The following is a 22,662-nucleotide window of genomic DNA, read 5'->3' as shown; positions in this document are numbered from 1 at the left end:
AATTGTCCTTCAAAAATGAGGGAGAAATTAAAACATTCTCAGACAAAAAGTCACTGAGAGAATTTGTGACCAAGAGACCAGCTCTGCAAGAAATACTTAAGGGAGCACTAGAGTCAGATACAAAAAGACAGAAGAGAGAGGTATGGAGAAGAGTGTAGAAAGAAGGAAAATCAGATATGATATATATAATACAAAAGGCAAAATGGTAGAGGAAAATATTATCCAAAAAGTAATAACACTAAATGTTAATGGACTGAATTCCCCAATCAAAAGACATAGACTGGCAGAATGGATTAAAAAACAGGATCCTTCTCTATGCTGTCTACAGGAAACACATCTTAGACCCAAAGATAAACATAGGTTGAAAGTGAAAGGTTGGGAAAAGATATTTCATGCAAATAACAACCAGAAAAAAGCAGGAGTGGCTATACTAATATCCAACAAATTAGACTTCAAATGTAAAACAGTTAAAAGTGACAAAGAAGGACACTATATACTAATAAAAGGAACAATTAAACAAGAAGACATAACAATCATAAATATTTACACACCGAACCAGAATGCCCCAAAATACGTGAGGAATACACTGCAAACACTGAAAAGGGAAATAGACTCATATACCATAATAGTTGGAGACTTCAATTCCCCACTCTCATCAATGGACAGAACATCTAGACAGAGGATCAATAAAGAAATAGAGAATCTGAATATTACTATAAATGAGCTAGACTTAACAGACATTTATAGGACATTACATCCCACATCAGCAGGATACACCTTTTTCTCAAGTGCTCATGGATCATTCTCAAAGATAGACCATATGCTGGGTCACAAAGCAAGTCTTAATAAATTTAAAAAGATTGAAATCATACACAACACTTTCTCGGATCATAAAGGAATGAAGTTGGAAATCAACAATAGGCGGAGTGCCAGAAAATTCACAAATACATGGAGGCTCAACAACACACTCTTAAACAACGAGCGGGTCAAAGAAGAAATTGCAAGAGAAATTAGCAAATACCTTGAGGCGAATGAAAATTAAAACACAACATATCAAAACTTATGGGACGCAGCAAAGGCAGTGCTAAGAGGGAAATTTATTGCCCTAAATGCCTATATCAGAAAAGAAGAAAAGGCCAAAATGCAGGAATTAACTGTCCACTTGGAAGAACTGGAGAAAGAACAGCAAACTAATCCCAAAGCAAGCAAAAGGAAAGAAATAACAAAGATTAGAGCAGAAATAAATGAAATTGAAAACATGAAAACAATAGAGAAAATCAATAAGACCAGAAGTTGGTTCTATGAGAAAATCAATAAGATTGATGGGCCCTTAGCAAGATTGACAAAAAGGAGAAGAGAGAGGATGCAAATAAATAAAATCAGAAATGGAAGAGGAGACATAACTACTGACCTCACAGAAATAAAGGAGGTAATAACAGGATACTATGAACAACTTTACGCTAATAAATACAACAATTTAGAGGAAATGGACGGGTTCCTGGAAAGACATGAACAACCAACTTTGACTCAAGAAGACATAGATGACCTCAACAAACCAATCACAAGTAAAGAAATTGAATCAGTCATTCAAAAGCTTCCTAAAAAGAAAAGTCCAGGACCAGACGGCTTCACATGTGAATTCTATCAAACATTCCAGAAAGAATTAGTATCAACTCTCCTCAAACTCTTCAAAAAAATCAAAGCGAAGGGAAAACTACCTAATTCATTCTATGAAGCCACATCACCCTCATACCAAAACCAGGCAAAGATATTACAAAAAAAGAAAACTACAGACCAATCTCTTTAATGAATATAGATGCAAAAATCCTCAACAAAATTCTAGCAAATCGAATCCAACAACACATTAAAAGAATTATACATCATGACCAAGTAGGATTCATCCCAGGTATGCAAGGATGGTTCAACATAAGAAAATCAATTAATGTAATACACCATATCAACAAATCAAAGCAGAAAAATCACATGATTATCTCATTTGATGCAGAGAAGGCATTTGACAAGATTCAACATCCTTTCCTGTTGAAAACACTTCAAAGGATAGGAATACAAGGGAACTTCCTTAAAATGATAGAGGGAATATATGAAAAACCCACAGCTAATATCATCCTCAATGGGGAAAAATTGAAAACGTTCCCCCTAAGATCAGGAACAAGACAAGGATGTCCACTATCACCACTATTATTCAACATTGTGTTGGAGGTTCTAGCCAGAGCAATTAGACAAGAAAAAGAAATACAAGGCATCAAAATTGAAAAGGAAGAAGTAAAACTATCACTGTTTGCAGACGATATGATACTATACGTCGAAAACCCGGAAATATCCACAACAAAACTACTAGAGCTAATAAATGAGTACAGCAAAGTAGCAGGTTACAAGATCAACATTCAAAAATCTGTAGCATTTCTATACACTAGTAATGAACAAGCTGAGGGGGAAATCAAGAAACGAATCCCATTTACAATTGCAACTAAAAGAATGAAATAACTAGGAATAAATTTAACTAAAGAGACAAAAAACATATATAAAGAAAACTACAAAAAACTGTTCAAAGAAATCACAGAAGACCTAAATAGATGGAAGGGCATACCGTGTTCATGGACTGGAAGACTAAATATAGTTATGATGTCAATCCTACCTAAATTGATTTACAGATTCAATGCAATACCAATCAAAATCCCAACAACTTATTTTTCAGAAATAGAAAAACCAATAAGCAAATTTATCTGGAAGGGCAAGGTGCCCCGAATTGCTAAAAACATCTTGAGGAAAAAAAAACGAAGCTGGAGGTCTTGCACTGCCTGACTTTAAGGCATATTATGAAGCCACAGTGGTCAAAACAGCATGGTACTGGCATAAAGATAGATATATCGACCAATGGAATCGAATAGACTGCTCAGATATAGACCCTCTCATCTATGGACATCTGATCTTTGATAAGGCAGTCAAGCCAACTCACCTGGGACAGAACAGTCTCTTCAATAAATGGTGCCTAGAGAACTGGATATCCATATGCAAAAGAATGAAAGAAGACCCATATCTCACACCCTATAGAAAAGTTAACTCAAAATGGATCAAAGATCTAAACATTAGGTCTAAGACCATAAAACAGTTAGAGGAAAATGTAGGGAGATATCTTATGAATCTTACAATTGAAGGTGGTTTTATGGACCTTAAACCTAAAGCAAGAGCACTGAAGAAGGAAATAAATAAATGGGAACTCCTCAAAATTAAACACTTTTGTGCATCAAAGAACTTCATCAAGGAAGTAGAAAGACAGCCTACACAATGGGAGACAATATTTGGAAATGATATATCAGATAAAGGTCTAGTATCCAGAATTTATAAAGAGATTGTTCAACTCAACAACAAAAAGACAGCCAACCCAATTACAAAATGGGAAAAAGACTTGAACAGACACCTATCAGAAGAGGAAATACAAATGGCCAAAAGGCACATGAAGAGATGCTCAATGTCCCTGACCATTAGAGAAATGCAAATCAAAACCACAATGAGATATCATCTCACACCCACCAGAATGGCCATTATCAACAAAACAGAAAATGACAAGTGCTGGAGAGGATGCGGAGAAAGAGGCACACTTATCCACTGTTGGTGGGAATGTCAAATGGTGCAACCACTGTGGAAGGCAGTTTGGCGGTTCCTCAAAAAGCTGAATATAGAATTGCCATACGACCCAGCAATACCATTGCTGGGAATCTACTCAAAGGAATTAAGGGCAAAAACTCAAACGGACATTTGCACACCAATGTTTATAGCAGCGTTATTTACAATTGCAAAGAGATGGAAACAGCCAAAATGTCCATCAACAGACGAGTGGCTAAACAAACTGTGGTATATACATACGATGGAATATTATGCAGCTTTAAGACAGGATAAACTTATGAAGCATGTAATAACATGGATGGACCTAGAGAACATTATGCTGAGTGAGTCTAGCCAAAAACTAAAAGACAAATACTGTATGGTCTCAATGATGTGAATCGACATTTGAGAATAAACTTGGAATATGTCACTGGTAACAGAGTCCAGCAGGAGTTAGAAACAGGGTAAGATAATGGGTAATTGGAGCTGAAGGGATACAGACTGTGCAACAGGACTGGATACAAAAACTCAAAAATGGACAGCACAATAATACCTAATTGTAAAGTAATCATGTTAAAACACTGAATGAAGCTGCATCCGAGCTATAGGTTTTTGTTTTGTTTTGTTTTGTTGTGTTTTTTTTTTTTTACTATTATTACTTTTATTTTTTTATCTATATTAACATTCTATATCTTTTTCGGTTGTGTTGCTAGTTCTTCTAAACCGATGCAAATGTACTAAGAAACGATGATCATGCATCTATGTGATGATGTTAAGAATTACTGATTGCATATGTAGAATGGTATGATTTCTAAATGTTGGGTTAATTTCTTTTTTTCCGTTAATTAATAAAAAAAAAAACCTGAAAAAAAAAAAAAAGAGAATCATTGAACTTACAGTTGTACAGTTTTAGGTGACTACTCACTTCAGTGTTTTTCTTTAAGAGTTTTAATTTAGTTTTGGTAAACTCTGCTCAGATGATTAATTTAAACATAGAGTGCTAAACTCATAAAAAGATATGCTGATTCATGTCTTAGTAATGCAACATCTCTTTTTAAAGAAACTTTTATTTATTTATTAACCTGAAACTGGTAGCTGAAGAATCTCCCAAAACTATTTTGTAAAACAACAGCAATCATCACAATGATACTATAAACATTATATAGATATGATTACATTCCTGAGGTTAGGTAGCTCCCAATCCTCTCAAATTCTGAGATCAATTATTACCACTTTAGTATTCATAAAGCAATAAAACAGCAAGGACAACAATACAATATTCTAGTACTATGCTTAAGAATAATCAGCCATGGATATTACTATTACAAAGGAGTTTAAAAATGAAATTTGTCACAAAAGGAAACCACTACAATAGCACAATTCAAATAAACCTGGTTCCCATTAAGATTAGCAACAGGACAAGAAGTATCTTAGCTTTTCAAATGTACTTCCATACAGGAATAATTAGAAATCCACAACTGAAAAGCAACACTCTCACCCATAGAAAGCATAAAAAAAAATGTACACAATGAGGTGCTAATATGTGAACTCTATTATGCAGTGTTTCAGCTTTGAATCTTAAAGTCTACTCCCCCATTCCTCCTCAACTATCCAAGCCTTGGCCTGGCAATGAATTAGATGCTTATGAAGATATATGAAGCATTCGTGCTATAGAGGATGCAAAGAGAAGAATTTAGAATTCTAACTTACAACAAGAGCAGCAGCATCAACAAAAACTGTACATTACAGCACCAATCAGGGGCAACTCCATGTAGAACCCTAACTGACCAATTCAAATTTATTTTTGTTTCTCCACCCTATTCCCTGCTTTCCTCTCCCCAATCATTTCTCTTTCTTTCTATTTTTTTTTTTCACATGGGCAGGCACCAGGAATCGAACCCAGGTCTCTGGTATGGCAGGCCAGAACTCTACCTGTTGAGCCACCATGGCCCACCCTCATTTCTCCTTCTTAAAGTGGGCATCTTTTGTATGATACAATAAGAAACAAAGAAGACAGAGCAAGGAAATATTTGCACAGTAATGACCAGGAAAGCATGTGAAAAATTTACATAGGATAGTCCAAAGCCCTCAGACAAACAGAACCAAACTCTGTGGGGTCCCTATTATTCCTGCTTTCTAGGAGTCTCTCAGAGCAAGCAACCCATTTAACCATGGGAGTTGGATTCCTGAAGATGAAACAATGGGAATGAAATAAATTAGGTTTTAACATAATTTATTAACTGGTTATGCATTCATCATGATCCCATCCATCTTTGATTTTTAATGTTATATAGTTAAAACATTAAAAATCAAAGATACAATGATCATACCTGGACAAAAGGCATAGATTGGGAAAAACATTACCAGAAAATATGTTACTGACATACATAAACTAGGACATATGTCACCAAATGTATAGGACAGCTCCCATGATTGAAAAAAAAAAACAAAATAGGGCGGGCAACGGTGGCTCAGTGGCAGAATTCTTGCCCACCATGCCGGAGACCAGGATTCATTTCCCAGAGCCTGCTCACACCAAGACAAAACAAAACAAAACAAAACTGTTACCACAAAATATTTCTACAGCATACTTTATTTAACCCATATAATGCTAATAATTATATAACTTTTAATAAGCATACATAAATCAATTCTAGTACAGGACAATGGAGTTAACAAACATTTCTCCTGCTTAGTAACTAGTACTGGGGGTTATCAAGGAATTTTCAGCCAAGTGCTAATAATGTGCCATTCTATCCCCTGATTTGAATAATGCTCACTATTCTATTTGTTTTATGCTTGGTAGCCTATCTTTTTGCTAGTATTTTGTACTCGGATAAGCAATTTATTCTTATGATGGCTGTGTAAAGGTCTGCAAGGATTAGGGCTGGAGGTATCACAAAAATGCCAAGAAGTATGTCATTTGGGTGTTAAATAAAAGCTTTGCATTGGCTCAAAGCATCTGTTAAAAACTGTCAAGGAAAGAGAGGGTAAAGCTGGCAATTCAGGTTTGGTGCAAAGCCCTATGGCATTATGAAGGGCATTTTCAACCTCACTGCAGCCTGGAAGGACTGACCTTGAAGGATGCAGAAAAAAATCTATGCCTGGAGGCACATAATGACTTCAAGAGAGCAAAAGAGAACTGAAAACTGATCGCCAAGGTAGGATGCCAGGAACATATAAGGACAATGCTGTAATGTAATTTTGTTAGTGTCTCCATTTCCAGGCACACATCCTACTTCACCCTCTCACTCCATGGAATAAACTTGTATTAAAAAAGCAATTAAGTTTCCTAAATTCTTGGCAATGATCCACATACAGCAGTAACATTCAATATATTAAAGATCAAGTAGAATCTAAGAATATGTCTCCTCAATCGAATGTCAATGGAATGTACACTGTAACTTTGTATCGAAGGTCCTCCAAGTTAAGGTTCCCAAAAGACTACTTTGCTTAAATTTCTTTATCAGAAATCTATGGTTTTTGAAAGGCAAATTATTTATCACCTTCTATGTAAGCACTGCGCCTTCTCACCTCTATAGCTTTGCTCATGCGCAGTCTCTGTCTAAAATACTCTCGCCAAACTTCTAAGTCCCCTAACTGAAATTACACCCTCCATTCAAGGTCATGTAATCGTTAACATAATCAAGATATAAAATATTTCTATCACCCCAAAATTTCCAGTGTGCCTTTTGCAATCAATTCTACTCTAATCCTCAAGAAACCTCTGATCAGTTTTATATAAGTATAAATTAGCTTTGTCTGTTCTAAAATTGTTTTATAAATGAAATAATATTATATATATTTTTTATACTCGGCTTCTTTCACTCAGTTTAAAGTTTCTGGTACATATGTAGATGAGTTCATCAATTGTTCATTTCTTTTTATTGATAGATAGTATTCCATTGTATAATGTACCACAATTTAGGGTAAATACCTAGGAGTAGGTTAGCATTTAGATGTGTACTTTTTAATGAATTTTATTCTCCCTCTAGAAGCTCCATATATGTGTTAGGACTTGCTACCACCATGTTTTAGGGTAAGCAGAATGGACTCTGCCTCTGTTGGTTCATCTAGGGGTGGAGGGAGGCTACACACGCTAGGCTAGAGGGTGGCTTTATTCTAAGGTGGAAGCACTCATAGCAGTGACATTCTCCCCAGACACTTGCTTCTGTCTCTTCAGAGGTATCTTCTGTTTTTTTTTTTCCTGGGAGTAAAATGCCTGTAGCACTTTCTGCATAGGGATGAAAGGAGTAGAGAAGCTATACAGAGCCTTCCTTCAATTAATCCCATCTGGTTCCCCCTTCCTACTCCTGCCCTCCACTTTACTGTGTGTCTGAGTCTGAGCCTCTGGGATTCTGCTAGTCAGCTCAGCTTTCCTTTTCCTTTGGCAGTACCCGCCCATAGATTCTGGGCTGTTGTTTCCTCTCTCTGGTTATCCATCTGCTAGGAATTTGTTGAGCTCACATTTGTTGATGGTCCCACTCCCACTTTCTTCACAGGCATTGGGTTTGTTTATTTTATTGGAGTCTTGGGAGAGAGGAGACAAATTATTATCTTGGGTCTGCAGGCCTGACATGGAAATCAGCATAGCAATCTAGTACTAGATCCTACCCCCCAATGAAACTTCCCTAGCAAAGCTCATCCATGACTACTGATGCTTAATCCAATGGATACTTTTGTAATTTTTATTACTTAATCTCCGTGTAACATCTGCTACCATACAACTTCCCTCCTTCCTGAGATGCTCTTTCAATTTCTACAATACTTCTTTCTCCTGGTGTTCTCTTGCCTTTCTGGCCACTTCCTTTAGTCTCACTTCCACACTTATCCTCTGTCTCAAATGTCAATGGTTCCTAAGTTTCCATTTGGACCTTCTTTCCTCACTTCATACATTCTCCCTAAATTTTGTGAGCCAATATGTTCTTCTAAACCTGGCCTGTAGTGCTAGACAGCCCCTCCCTCCCCTTAACCTGCAAGGCTGAAGTAGGTTCCCCAAGTATTCCCATAGCACCGAAGAGGAAACTGTAGAGCTTGTTACATTGAACCATATTTCTTGCTCAAGTATCTGTTTCTTCCTCCAGCCTTAAAATTCCTGAGGGTCCAGACATGTGTCTTCCACCCCTAGCAATTTCCCTGGCATACAGTTGGTACTCAATAATTGGATTAGATTGAGGGCATAGAATGAAAAGGTACTTTGTGTTTAATATATGTTATTACTGGTAATTACAGTAAAATTTTGTACTTAAAGGAAAAATAGGCCAGGTAAAGACAAACCTCAAGCTATCTAGAGAAAATATGAAATTCTTAGTACACTATAAATTAATGATGCTGTGTATAAATTAATGATGTACATTTTCATATGAACATTATATCCTCTTCATCCATGCCACCTCTTTAAGGCCAAAACCAAAATAGATTTCTCCCATCAAGAAAAAGTCTCACACACCAAAATGCTATATTTTATAAGAATTTATTCCAAAAAAAATTTTGGACCTATGTCTAAAATGAAAATAAATCAGTCAAATTATGGAGAGAGTAAGGAAAAACATGTTCATTCTAAGCAACACTAAGTTCTATTTTATAAAAAAAAAGAACTACAGAACAACAATAAAGTAGCTGACATTTATTGAATATTTATTACACGCCAGATCCCCAAGCTAAATACTTTTATATGAATTAATTCATTCAGAACAACTGCAAGGGAAAGGGGGATTTAGAGAGATTTAATCACTTGTCCATGGTCTCACAGTTTAAAAGTGGGAGAACTGGGATTCAAACACAGGCGGTCTGGTCTAAAGCTGACACTGTCACCCACATCTCTGTGGACACTTTTGGGAGGGTTGGTACGAAGGAGGAGATTCTAAACTTTCTCTGAGCTTTCAAACATGAGAGACTAAAGAAATTAAAACAATGATCTATGGAATATCTTTTATATACCTAGAATGTAGGAGATTCAAACCAGATCCCAGATTGAAGGGAATTTGTAGTGTTTTGGGGAAAAAGATTATGCATTAATGACAAGGCAATACAAGTTGTGAGCTGCCTAAGACATATGATTTGAGGAGACTAACTCAAAATGCCTCACCCAAACCTAACACAATTCACGGCAACAAAAAGTGCTGAATAAGTATTGACCAAATGAAATAACACTGGATTATAAAAATGCATGCTATCTCAGGATACATTTGAAAAATTCGATCTGCTTTCTTCTCCTCAAAGAGAAGAGACTCAACAGATTATGACATTCATATCACAATAAAGAGGAAACCAAAAGTTTTCAGACAACACTAAAATAACAATATTGTAGGTTATCACATATTAAAATATTCCTGCATTAAAGATTCAAAGAGGCAGATAATGATAATGACTACATGAAATTTAAGCTACCAACCACATGAAGTTCACTCTGCAACTTCATTAATCTTATCTTTTTAAAGACAGTAACAGTGAAACAGAGAAAAACAGAGAGAACACACAAGGACACTGGAGTGAACTACTCTGAAACCCCAGATTCAAACATTTCTCTTACACCTACCTTCCCAGTGTCCTCTGGTCCTTTCTAGACTTAACATCTATCCTCCTCTCCATAGCATCTCAAGAAAACATTTGCTACTGTATTAATGCTGAGAATTGGCGATGTGTCTTACTCTCAGAGACTACTTGATCAATGCTTACCTCAAAATCATATTAGCACCTTCTACACCAAGTTACTTTATTTCACTGCTTTCTTAAGAACTTCCGTGTGAATATATACCATACCTTGTTCCAATATCAAGCCAGCTGCCATAATCCTTGACCAAGAAGAAAAAATGCTGTAAAAGAAAAGATTAAAAACAAAGGCTACTTAGATACAGTCTAAAACCAAAGTTATTTCAAGATTATATATTTCAGATTTCTGATCCCTTAGAACTACTATCTTTCTGGAATCAGTAAAAATATCTGTTTTAATGAAATTTTTGCTTGGACTAACATAAGCAATAGTCTAAAAGCCAGAAATAGTGTTGCTACTCAATCAAACACAAAAGTGACATTTGTGAATAACTAGAAATAAAGAATCAACTAATTTTAATAAAAGACTCTAAACAATACCAAAGACATCACTGAAAAAGAAGCTATATCATCCATCCATCCAACAAATACTTACTGGCTGTCTACTATATGCTAATACTGCGTTAGGTCCTGAAGAGAAACCACTTTTCAAATGAGGCCCTAGTGATTGATTCATCCAAATTATCAGGCAGTTACATAAGTGGTGTGATAAAGGTTATTTATGGAAACTCAGGTAACAATGGAAGCACACAGGAAGAGGGTATGTACTCCTACTTGGGGTATTTGAGAAGGCTTCTCATAGGAAGTGGTTACTAAGCTGAGATTTATATGAAAAGGAGGAGTCAAGTCAAAGGGAAGGTTGGGGAGATAGAAGGAAAAACATGTTTCTGGCAGAGGTAATAGCCTGTATAAATATTTAGTCCAGAAAGACTTAGGTTCCAGCTGAGGCTGGTGTAGACAATTCAGGGAGGGAAGAGGTGAGACAGGAAGCCAGTCAAGTAAACAGAAGCCAGCGCATAAATGGTACTGTAAGTTAAATTAAGCAATCTGACTCTTTATAAAAAAGTAATCACAGGAAACTTTAATTCTATCAACATATGTTGTCTAGTTGCCATTTGTGAGGGTGATGGTTAGGTTTATGTATCAACTTGGTCAAATAATGGTGCCCAGTTGTCAGGTTAAGCAAGCACTTGCCTAACCATTACTGTGAGGACATTCTGTGGATTTAAATCATGGATAAGATGATTACATTTATGAATGATTACATCTACCATCAACTAAGGAGATAGTCTTCAGCAATGAAAGGCACTTAACCCAATCAGCTGAAGGCGTTAATAGAAGTCAGAAGAGAAAATCTGCATCTCCACTTCAGCCAGCCAGCCTCTCCTGGGGAATTCAACTTCATGAGAGTTGTGCACTTGCGGTCTGCCCTACAGAATGTGGACTTGGTGCATCCCCACAGTTGTGTGAGACCCTTTTATAAAATTAGAGATTAAGTTTGGTCTAAGGTGATGTGTATAGCTGCCAAGTTGACAGCAGGTGGATTGTGACAGTGGGTTTAAGTGTCAAATTGGCCAGGGAATGATGCCCAGTTGTCTGGTCAAGCGAGCACTGGCCTGTTACTGTGAGGACATTTTGTGTACTTAAATCACCAGTAAATTGATTATATCTATGAATGATTCCATCTACAATCAACTAAGGAGAGTCTTCAGCAATGAGAGACATTTAATCCAATCAAATGAAGGCTTTAAAAGGAAGAGTCAGAAGAGAGACCTTTCATCTTCACTTCAGCCAGTCAGCCTCTCCTGGGGAACTTTCGAAGATCTTCATCAGAGTTGTCAGCTTGCAGCCTGCTCTATGAAATTTGGACTTGTGCATGCCAACAGTTGTATGAGATACTTTGATACAATCTCATATTTACACATATCTCTCGTTGGTTCTGTTTCCTAGAGAACTCTGTCTAATACAATGAGCAACACTCCTAGATGGTTTACTCTAACATAGAGTAGGGTCAATTTAAAATATATATCAGATATACATTACAATACACAAAAATGCTCTCATTTAAATCTAGTGGCTGGGGATGCAATTTGGGCAAGTACCCTAATCACTGTCTCTAATCAATTCTAGGATAGGATATTATGTTACCCAAAGAAAGGTCTAGCTTTTGCCCTTAATTACTGGGATGTGATCTCTAGGTCCTTGAAATGTCATGCCTGACAGGACTGTCTTTGTCAGGGGATCCTGGCCACTGAACAGTTTAACAAAGTTGGTTTTGGGTCATGTGGTCTCAGTTCCACCTCTGGAGGAGTTGGAAACTAAAGATCAATATGTGACTGAGCCCCAGTAGAATCTCTAGACCCAAAGTTCTGGTGAGCTTTCCTGGCTGGCAATACTCTGTATATACTGTCACACACAGACACAGAGAAAGCAGTGCTGTCCTGAAGCTACAGGAAGAGGCAATTGGAAGATCTATATTTGGTACCCTTATAGACTCTGCCCTCTGTGCTTCTTCATTGGGCTGTGTCTTCTAGCTGTAATAAACTGTAACCATAAGCATAACAACTTTTAATGAGTTTTATGAGTCCTTCTAGTGAATTATCAAACCTATGGGAGGTTTTGGGAACCCCTTGAAATTGCAGATGTAAAATAGATTCTTCCTTTTGATAATACACTGCATAAAAGAGGCATGACTACATGCTTTTCACTCAGAACTCATTTATTACAGCTAGCGTCTTGACAACATTTTCCATTTGAAAAGCTGTATTTCTTCTTCCTTTCCTTTCTCCTTTTCTCTCCCTTCCTTCTTTCTTTTCTTCTCTCAGATTAAAAATCTGGTTAGGGTTAATAACCAATATTTCAAGTAGGAAAAGCCATGTATTACTTAAATTTAAAGTTAGTCTTTTCTATCAATTTCCTATGGAAGGTTCATTTTAGATATAATGTAACATGGAATACTGGGTATAAAATGACAAATTAAATAAATCAAGTAAGACTTTTGAGATATTAAGAGCATTTACTGTTTGACAGGTGATATAAAAGGGAAGCAATTTTGTGTGTAGATTATGCCAATGCTTATAACTCAATAACTAAAGATTACATGTACAGAAATGCGTTTGTATTTCTCTTGATTAAATTAACCGATCACTTAGTTTCTCCATATTATTTATACTATCAAATAATGCCTTACCAGAGCCATAATGTCTGATATGACGAGAACAATGAGAAAAAGGCTGAAAATAAAATAAAATAAAAATCAGATATAATACAACAAGCATATTTTCAAGCACATTAAATCTAATAGTTTGTTAGTATTTTTTGTTTCTTAAAATATTACTTTCCAGATACGATAATCCTGATAAGATAATGGTGACCATCCAACTGCTATAAACTGGATTTAAAAAAATGTTAATGAACATTTTGAATAATATGAATAATGAGTAATAATATGAATAATGAACATTTTGAACGATTTTAGTGGTATAAAGAAAAATGGATTATAATTTTTAAATAAACTTTTTCTTTTGAAACAAATCATGGATTCATGTGTATTTCAAGGAAAAAAAAAAGAGAGAAATCCTGAGTATCCTTTACTCAATTTCCCAATGGGTAACATCTGGCAAAACTATACCACAATATCACAACAGGATATTGACATTGATAGAGTTAAGATATAGAGCATTTCCATTACCACAAGTATCTCTCATGATGCCATTCCACAGCCATATCCACTCTTCTTAGATCATTCCCTCTCCTAATCCCTAGTCTCTGGCAACCACTACTCTGCTCTCCATTCCTATAATTTTTTCCATTGCAAAAATATTATATAAATTGAATCATTCAGTATGTAATCTTTTGGGATTGGTGTTTTCACTCACATAATTCTCTCTAGATTCATCCAGATTGTCATGTGTATCAATAGTTCATCCTTTTTATCACTGAGTAGTATTCCCACGGTATGGATTTAACAGTTTGTTTAGCCATTCAACCATTGAGCAACATCAAGGTTGTTTCCAGTTTATGGCTATTACATATAAAGCTACCGTAAACATTCATGTACAGGTGTCTACGTAAATATAAGTTTTCATTTCTCTAGGAACAATGCCTAAGAGTAACAACTTCCAGAGCACAGGGCAGTTGTATGTTTAGTTTCATAAGAAACTATGTAGAGTGATTGTTCCATTTTACATTTCTACCATCAATGTATGAATGATCCAGTTTCTCTGCATCTTTACCAACATTTGGTGATATCACTGTTTTTTCAAACTAGTATGATACATGTACACAGTGATATCTTGTAGTTTTAATATGCATTTCCTTAATGACTAAGGATGTTGAAGGTCTTTTTATAAGCTTAACTGTCCCCTGTATATCCTTTTCAAGTCTTGCTCATTTTTAAACTGAGGTGTTTGTTTTTTAATGCTGAGTTTTGAAACTTCTTTATTCTAGATACTTGTCCTTTGTTGAATATGTTGTTTGCAAATATTTTCTCCCATTCTGTAGCTTGTCTTTTTATCTTCTTAATAGGGTCTTTCACAGATCAAAAGTTTTAGTTTTGATAAAGTCAAAATTAATCAATTTTTCCTTTAATGGTTCATGGTTTTGGTATCAAGAATGACTTTTTGTACATTTCCTAATATAACTTATGTGGACAGCTTAACTGAATACCATAAGTACATGAAACCTTGAGTAGGGCATGAAATTTTGTAGGTTTGTCCAGAGTGATGCCTTGATAAATCCCAGAAGGATTTGAACAGTGACTAAAAAGTATTTGCAAAGTACCCTTGGGGGAATGGTGAAAAGGGGGGAAAATTCAACATCCCCAAGTAGAGAATTCTTGATATTCTCACAAGCAGTGGGGACAACCAAAGCAATAGGCTGAGCCCGCAATCTTGGGGTTTGTTCATATGAACTTAACCCCACAAATGATAGGCTAAGCCTACTTAAAATTAGGCCTAAGAGTCACTGCCAAGAGAACCTCTCTTGTTGCTCAAATGTGGCCCCTCTCTCTCAGCCAACATGACAAGCAAACTCATTGCCCTCCCCCTCTCTATGTGGGACATGACTCCCAGGGGTGTGGACCTTCCTGGCAACGTGGGACAGAAATCCCAGAATGAGCTGAGACTCAGCATCAAGGGATTGAGAAAAAGTCTAGAATGAGCTGAGACCCAGCATCAAGGAACTGAGAAAGCCTTCTCGACCAAAAGGGGGAAGAGTGAAATGAGACTAAGTGTCAATGGCTGAGAGATTCCAAACAGAGTCGAGAGGTTATCCTGTAGGTTATTCTTATGCATTAAGTAGATATCACCTTGTTATCCAAGATGTAAAGAAGAGGCTGGACGTAACTGCCTGAAAATGTAGAGCTGTGTTCCAGTAGCCACGTTTCTTGATGATGATTGTGTAATGATACAGCTTTCACAATGTGACTGTGTGACTGTGAAAACCTTGTGTCTGATGCTTCTTTTATCTACCTTATGGACAGATGAGCAAAACATATGGGTTAAAAATAAATAAATAATGGGGGAGAACAAATGTTAAAATAAATTTAGTAGACTGAAATGCTAGTGATCAATGAAAGGGAGGGGTAATGGGTATGGTATGTATGAATTTTTTTCTGTTTTCTTTTTGTTCCTTTTTCTGAATTGATGCAAATGTTCTAAGAAATTATCTTGATTATGAAAATACAACTATGTGATTAAAAAAAAAAGAATGACTCTATCTACCCTAGGTCCCAAAGATCTGACCCATTTTGAGTTAATTTTTGTATAAGGTGTGAAGTTTTGCTTGAGTTTTATGAATTGTTTTTAAGAAAGAATTTTCTGATTATAGACTTGTAATATAGAAACATAACTAAATAGTTCACATGCAGACATATACCACAGTCATATGATCTTACTGAAGTATGGTACTATTCAATACAAGTCTGATATAACAGACACACAATAACGTGCTAATCTGATAAAGAGTTTATAGAGAATGCATTAGTCATCTCATACAACTTTTTACCCCAAAGTATAAATGAAAAATCCCAACGAAGAGACTGTCTAATACTAGCTTTAATGTTTACAGTAACAGAATTCACTCCATTTTAGACAGCTCGAATTGCTACAAAGTGCTTTCTTCTTTGAGTCAAAATCAGTGCAATAAAAATTCAATCCTAAGGACCCAATTCTCCTGGAACAACAGAAAAAGAATAAACACAACAGAGACCTTTAATTATTATTTTTTTAAGTTTTGCTTGATTTGTTTAAATGCTGTTTTTGTTTTCTAAAGTAAATGATTTCATTGCATGGCACACATGATGCTCTGGAAACCTTTTGAAGTAAGACACACCTATACTACTTATTAACTTATCAGCTTTTATTTCTTTATCTATACAATGGTAAAATACCCACCTTAATTGAGAAAGTTAAGTTAAGTGATATAAGTAAAGCATTTAATAGAGTGCCTGACATAGGTAGGGTGCTAATAAATATTGGTCTATTTCTCACTCCTTGTGATAAAAACTTTAGATAAAAATTCAAACCAGTATGAAAGACAATCTCTATCCTTAAGGAACTTATCAGTACAAAGCAAAAAAGTCAGGAAGACTTTTATTACTGTATGAGTTACCTCAGGGATGTGAGGTGGAAGGGTTCCATGGAGTGGGGCAATTGTGTAAAAAAGTTATCAGAGAATATAATGACTAAACTAAGTCTTAACAAGAAGGAAAAAAAAGCTTTACCAGGACAAATCTTTATATTCTTTGAACCAGTCTATAGAAATTGAGGAATACAGGAGCAAGTTGTCCAAGGGCACATAGCTAGTAAGAGGACAGACTTCTAACATAGCAAATCTGGCCCTAGAGATTATGCTGTCAACCATTATTCCCATCGCATCACTCAGCTGCCTCTCAGGAGCCTTCAGCATCTTCATCACTTAACTTTGGCTGTGACTCTTGTCTATTAATATACTGTTAACATATTGTTCAAATGAGAAGAAATAAATGTAATACACTATTCACTATGTATAGTGGTCTAACACAAAGTAGGATGAGATTATCACTTCCCTTGCTCTTGAGACATTGCTATTAAAAAGTAGGTTGGCTTTATGATATAATTTGATCTTCAGGATATTTTGAAGCTGCTGAACACCTATAGTCTATGAATTCGCCCAGCAATATTCTTTGATTAAGAAATAAATCCAAAAAAATAAAAGAAAGAAAGAAATCCATGCCATCAGGCTGCTGTCCAATTAATACTGAATATTACTTCTTATCACCTCTGCCAAGCCACTATAATGCGATGGTCTCTTAACTGAACTCCTCGCTTTTACTCTTGCTCCCTTACAGGAATCGAACCCAGGTCTCCGGCATGGCAGGTGAGAACTCGGCCTGCTGAACCACCATAGTCCACCCTCCCCTAGAATTTTTATCTGTACTATAGAGGAAGGCTTCACTGACACAACTGGGAGGAATTCTGAAGCTCTAACTTTAGCCTGAAAAACCCCAAAGTACATGGCCTCTGCCTACCTCTCCAACTTTCTTTCCTATAATTCTTCTGCTAGCTTGCTATGCTTAAGGCTGGCCCTCTCGCTGCTTTTCAAACACACCAAGTATGTTTTCATCTCAAGCCCTTTGAACTTTCTGTTTCTTCTCCCTGCAATGCTCCATACTCAGATATCTGCTGGGTTCGTTCTGTGACTTTATTCAGCTCTCTGCTGAAATGTGTCCTCCTCCAAGGGTCCTCTGGATCACTCTTTTTTCTTCCTGACATTTAACACTACCTGACATTTTCTTGTTATAAGCATTTAATTTGTTTATTACTTGGCTTTCTGAGTAGAATGTAAGCTCTATTCACCTGTGTATTGCCAGTGACTAGAACAGTGACCAATACATGAGGGAAACTCAAAACATGTGCTGAATGGTAGACATAATCAGCATACAAAAAAAAACTGGGATTGGCTAATACTATATACAATTAATGAAAAATTTGTTTTAGACGGAAGACCAGCTTAAGAATCTCTTTCTTTAGTTTCAATGAACATTACATCTTCTTGACAAAAATCTGACCTGTAGTATCTGACTTTAGGTAAAGTAGACCTGGTAGAGATAACAGCCATTTTTTTTTAAAGTGGCAGGAGTTAAAATTTGTAGCCTTTAAGATAGAAGAAAAACAGATAAATGAACAATAATTTCTTTGTAAAAATTAAATAAATATAAATAACCTCAATAAAAACAATTTTAGTAAATTAAAAATCAAAATGGAAATACTAGGAAATAGATTAATTTCACTTCATGTAAAATTAATTAAAAAATTAAGTTGGTTTAATAGGGTTTCCATTAGAAAATACTCTCAGTAAAAGTTATTAGTATCGAGACAATTCTGATTCAAATTTGGATCCCTAAACATATACTCTGTAACTCAAACCAACCTAGGAGAACAAAATTATATAGTAAAAGCAACAAAGTCAAAATCCTTATATTCAATTTAATTAGTATAGAGCACACACAAAAAAACAAGCTTTCTGGCTGCTAGATCATATTGTGACCTCCCCAAGTATTTTGTCCCCCCCTCCCCGCACTCACTGCTGTTAAGCTATGGCTTTCTTATATGGCTGGGTATTTAATCAAATAAAAAATTAATAAATCATCCCTTTAAGATCTCTTTATTGGTTGGTTACGGAATACTTCTGGGAGTCTAAAACTTTCTTTTTTTACAACTCATCTACCTTCCGATAAAGACTGATGCTCTGCTACATTCTCAAGGTGATAATGATCTCCAAGGTCCTTATCACCTCATACTATGGAATGGATTGGTCACAAAACGTCTTTTCTCAAATGTTTGTTGGCTGTTCTTTTACCCCTCCCCAATCTACAACTTCCCTTTCCCTAAATGCCTTCTAGTTTATAGTGAATGGGTAATATATAAAGTTCTGGCCAATGAGAGACATAGTGAGAAATATGCTGGATGGGGGCATTTGAGAAAGACGCTGTTTTCCTGATGAAAAGGGAGAATCCACTGACACATTTCTTTGACCTTTTCCCCATTAGTCCCATCTTCATGTCTGAATGGCAGATGTGATGCATGGAGGCCTAAAGAGACAAGCATGGGAATCAAACTCTAAGAGTGATAGAGCAGACAGAGTTTCTGACGGCATCACAATACCTCTGGATTGCCAACCTCTAGATTCCACGTTATGTGAGACACATAAATCCTATTTCTCTTAGCTACTGTTGGTTAGATTTTCATTACTTACAGCCAAACCAGTTCTAACAGAGCAACCATTAGGCAATCTTCATGCCCAGATAACTATCTTTTAGCAGCTTTCATCCAGAATACATGAAGCTTTGTTGATGAGCCCCCAACACAAAGAGTGAAAAACTATAAATTACTATTTAGAAAAGTTAACTTCAAGTATGCAAAATAAAACAGTTAACACAGATTTTCAACTCCACTTTTGTTCAAACTGAAATCATCCTTGGTGTTATAGGTCTAACAAACAAGTCATTAGTATAAGCCCCACCCCCTAATCCCTACACTTTCAAGAGCTGTGCTAAAAGAAAATGTCTGGCCACTTAAATCATGTGTTGTAGCAACAGAAAGAAGAGATGAGATCAGTGATATTTAGCAAGGGGATCCAGCAGTGAGGAAAGGATGTACTTTGGCTTGCATGATAGATTAAAGAAACAGGTAAAAGTTAATTTTCAAAGAAAGAAAGGAATTCTACAACTAATTGTTGTGATGTACTTAGAAATTTACTGCTTTTATGTATATATGCTTTTATGTATATATGTTATTTAAAGAGAAGGAGGAGTATAACAGAGAAGATAGAATTTAACAAATGAGTATGACTGCTGAATCATTATACTGATGTTTCTGTTGGTCTCCAGTGTCTTGGAGCAGCTAGGAGAAAAGACAAAAAATTGTGGAACTGTAACCCATACCAAACTTTAAAATTCATTCTATAACTACTTGATAAAATGTACTTGGAAATTTATGGCTTTTTTTGTATATATGTTATATTTCACAATTTAAAAAAAAAAAAGAAAAAAAGAAAGAAAGGAGCTCACTGGGTTCAGTGTGTGACAAATTAAATGTGAGGAGTTGGTATTGCATCCAGGGGGAAATGCGTGACTTAAAAGAAGTTAGAGGTCAAAAGAGGAGCCTTTTTTTAAAAGCCTCAACTTTGCCACCTTGGCACCTCAGTTCTCTCTCTTTGGTTTTTGTTTTTTTCACATTAGTTCAGCATAGGTTTACAGCTGTTATTATTTAAACTTTAACTAAAATCCTTTCTAGAAAATGTATCTACTAACAGAGATGGGATAATTACATGTCATTCACCAGTTTTTTATTGAACCTAAGTAAGCAAGGGGAGAGAAGTACTCTTTTATGTGATGTGGACAAGGCCTAAATGCTTTAATGTTTTATATATATATATATATATATATATATATATTTTTTTTTTTTTCACATGGGCAGGCACCGGGAATTGAACCCGGGTCCTCTGGCATGGCAGGCAAGCATTCTTGCCTGCTGAGCCACGTGGCCCGCCCGCTTTTATGTTATATTCATGTAAATATTTGCAAATTATACCAAGTTACAGTATAAATGAGATTTCTACTATTCTTAAACAGTGAAAGGAAAATTTTTTTTAATAATGGTATATGCATAATATGCTGAATTCAGTTTTAGCTCATCAAAAAGAACATGCAAATTTATGCTAATATTAGTATTTTCTTTTCAAAATACGCTGGTTAGATTCAAGAATAACAAAACTGCTATGAAACTTCATACTCATCTAGAATATATTTCTGGGAAGTGATCAGTCCTGTGCTGATGAGGCAATTTCATTGGTTAAAAAAGGCAAGTAGTTGAGTTAACAGCTTCTCTTCCAGAGTCCTGATTGCTTAAGAGTGACTATTCTAGAAATTCATCAAAACTCAGAAAGAATACTTGCAACTCTACTTGTCAAATGTGTAGAAACTAAGACTAAGATACTATGTAAAATAATCTTTTAAAAAGTAATTTCGAGCTATGTAAAATGAAATAATGTTAATACATTTGCCCAATACATATTTAAGAAATAAACCAAAAGAAAATAGAATGCTATCCCTTGTCTTTGTAACCACAGTTATATCTAAATCAAACATCATCAACCATAATGATTTAACATTTATGTTTGACTGTTTTCTAGGGTGGCTCTCCACTAGCTTGAATGATTTTCTAATAACATTTTATTGCTGAGAAGGCATATTATTCTGCTAGAGGCCCTAATCAGCTAATTTCCTCTAATGACAACTGAACTCTGACTAAGAGATTGAAACATTTTTTTTCATTTTGTAATAAACATCTGTTAGAGTGACTCATGACATACCCTCAAATGTTTACTCCCACTTCCTAAAAATGGAAATCAGTCTTCTTAAACATTCATCTTACCTTCTTGATGATAACTGGGTAGTTAACTGAACTGCTTCAAAAGCACACATCACAAGAACAAAAGGGATTAAAATCTGTTTAAAAGAATGACAAACAACATCATGGGCAACTGAAGCATCTGAAACAGTTTTTGAAATAATGTTTCTGCTTATAGAAACACTTATAGAAATACTTTCAATTTCTGAAATAACTTTCATATATACTAATAAAGAGCAAGTCCTGAAATAAAAACATAATAGCAATGACATACAGAACAATGAAGAAACTGATTTTAAAAATCCACACTAACAACATACACAGGATAAAGGACAGCAAACATCAATACACATTCTAAATAAAAGATTATCTTTTTAATTTTGTACAAATTTAAATCTATTACAAATTTTTGTTCTATTTAACTCATTCTAATAATTAATGAAAATGTCTAAAGGTTATAAAAGTCACAGAAAACCTAAATTCTGTAGCCCAATAATTTGATACACAGACCTCTGAACCCATCTGGTTATCTGATACTACAATACTATAACCACAATTTAATTGCTACATTATTGCTTTTTATTTTTAAAGAAAATACTAATTTATTTCTAATTATAAAATTCATACTCACTAAAAATTTTGAAAAAATAGAGAAAGGAATAATAAAATTAAAACTGGTTGAAAATCCATAATCTAGAACTAACACTTTTAATATTTTGAGGTATTGCTTTCAGAAACAAACTTAATATATATATATATATATATATATGTATATACACATACATTTGATATTTCAAAAGAGGAGACAAAGGAGATATGCAAAAGAATTGATACTCAAGACTACAATGTAATTTTTTTTCAAGTTTAAGATATATGAACAAAATAGAGTTCTGGGGACCTTCACTTCCAGACACATCAATAAACAAAAGCCATCAAGCAAATTATATCATTAAAGCTCACCAAAATTATACTGGAGATTAAAGCTCTAGTATTCTAATTTTTAAATGTTTAATTATTTTTCATTGTGGTAACATGTATATACAACAAAATTTCCAGCTAACCATTTTAATTGTTTTTAAGTGTACAATTCAAC

At 35.2% G+C, this 22,662-nt stretch overlaps 1 protein-coding gene across 1 annotated transcript in view; it reads right to left on the bottom strand.

The window, feature by feature from the left end:
- The window catches only part of PIGN (phosphatidylinositol glycan anchor biosynthesis class N), a 193,440-nt gene that overhangs the window by 11,750 nt on the left and 159,028 nt on the right, over nt 1-22,662 (bottom strand). Inside the window, exons 26-28 of the mRNA XM_077135318.1 lie at nt 21,594-21,667; nt 13,367-13,409; nt 10,387-10,439 (exon numbers count right to left, since the gene is read on the bottom strand). Of these exons, the coding sequence (XP_076991433.1) occupies nt 10,387-10,439; nt 13,367-13,409; nt 21,594-21,667 (170 nt within the window). The remainder of the gene's footprint in view (nt 1-10,386; nt 10,440-13,366; nt 13,410-21,593; nt 21,668-22,662) is intronic.

This window comes from Tamandua tetradactyla, chromosome 18 (genome assembly GCF_023851605.1).
Source record: "Tamandua tetradactyla isolate mTamTet1 chromosome 18, mTamTet1.pri, whole genome shotgun sequence".
NCBI lineage: Eukaryota > Metazoa > Chordata > Mammalia > Pilosa > Myrmecophagidae > Tamandua > Tamandua tetradactyla.
Note: the sequence above shows the minus strand (reverse complement) of the source record. Positions and strands in the feature narration are given on the sequence as shown.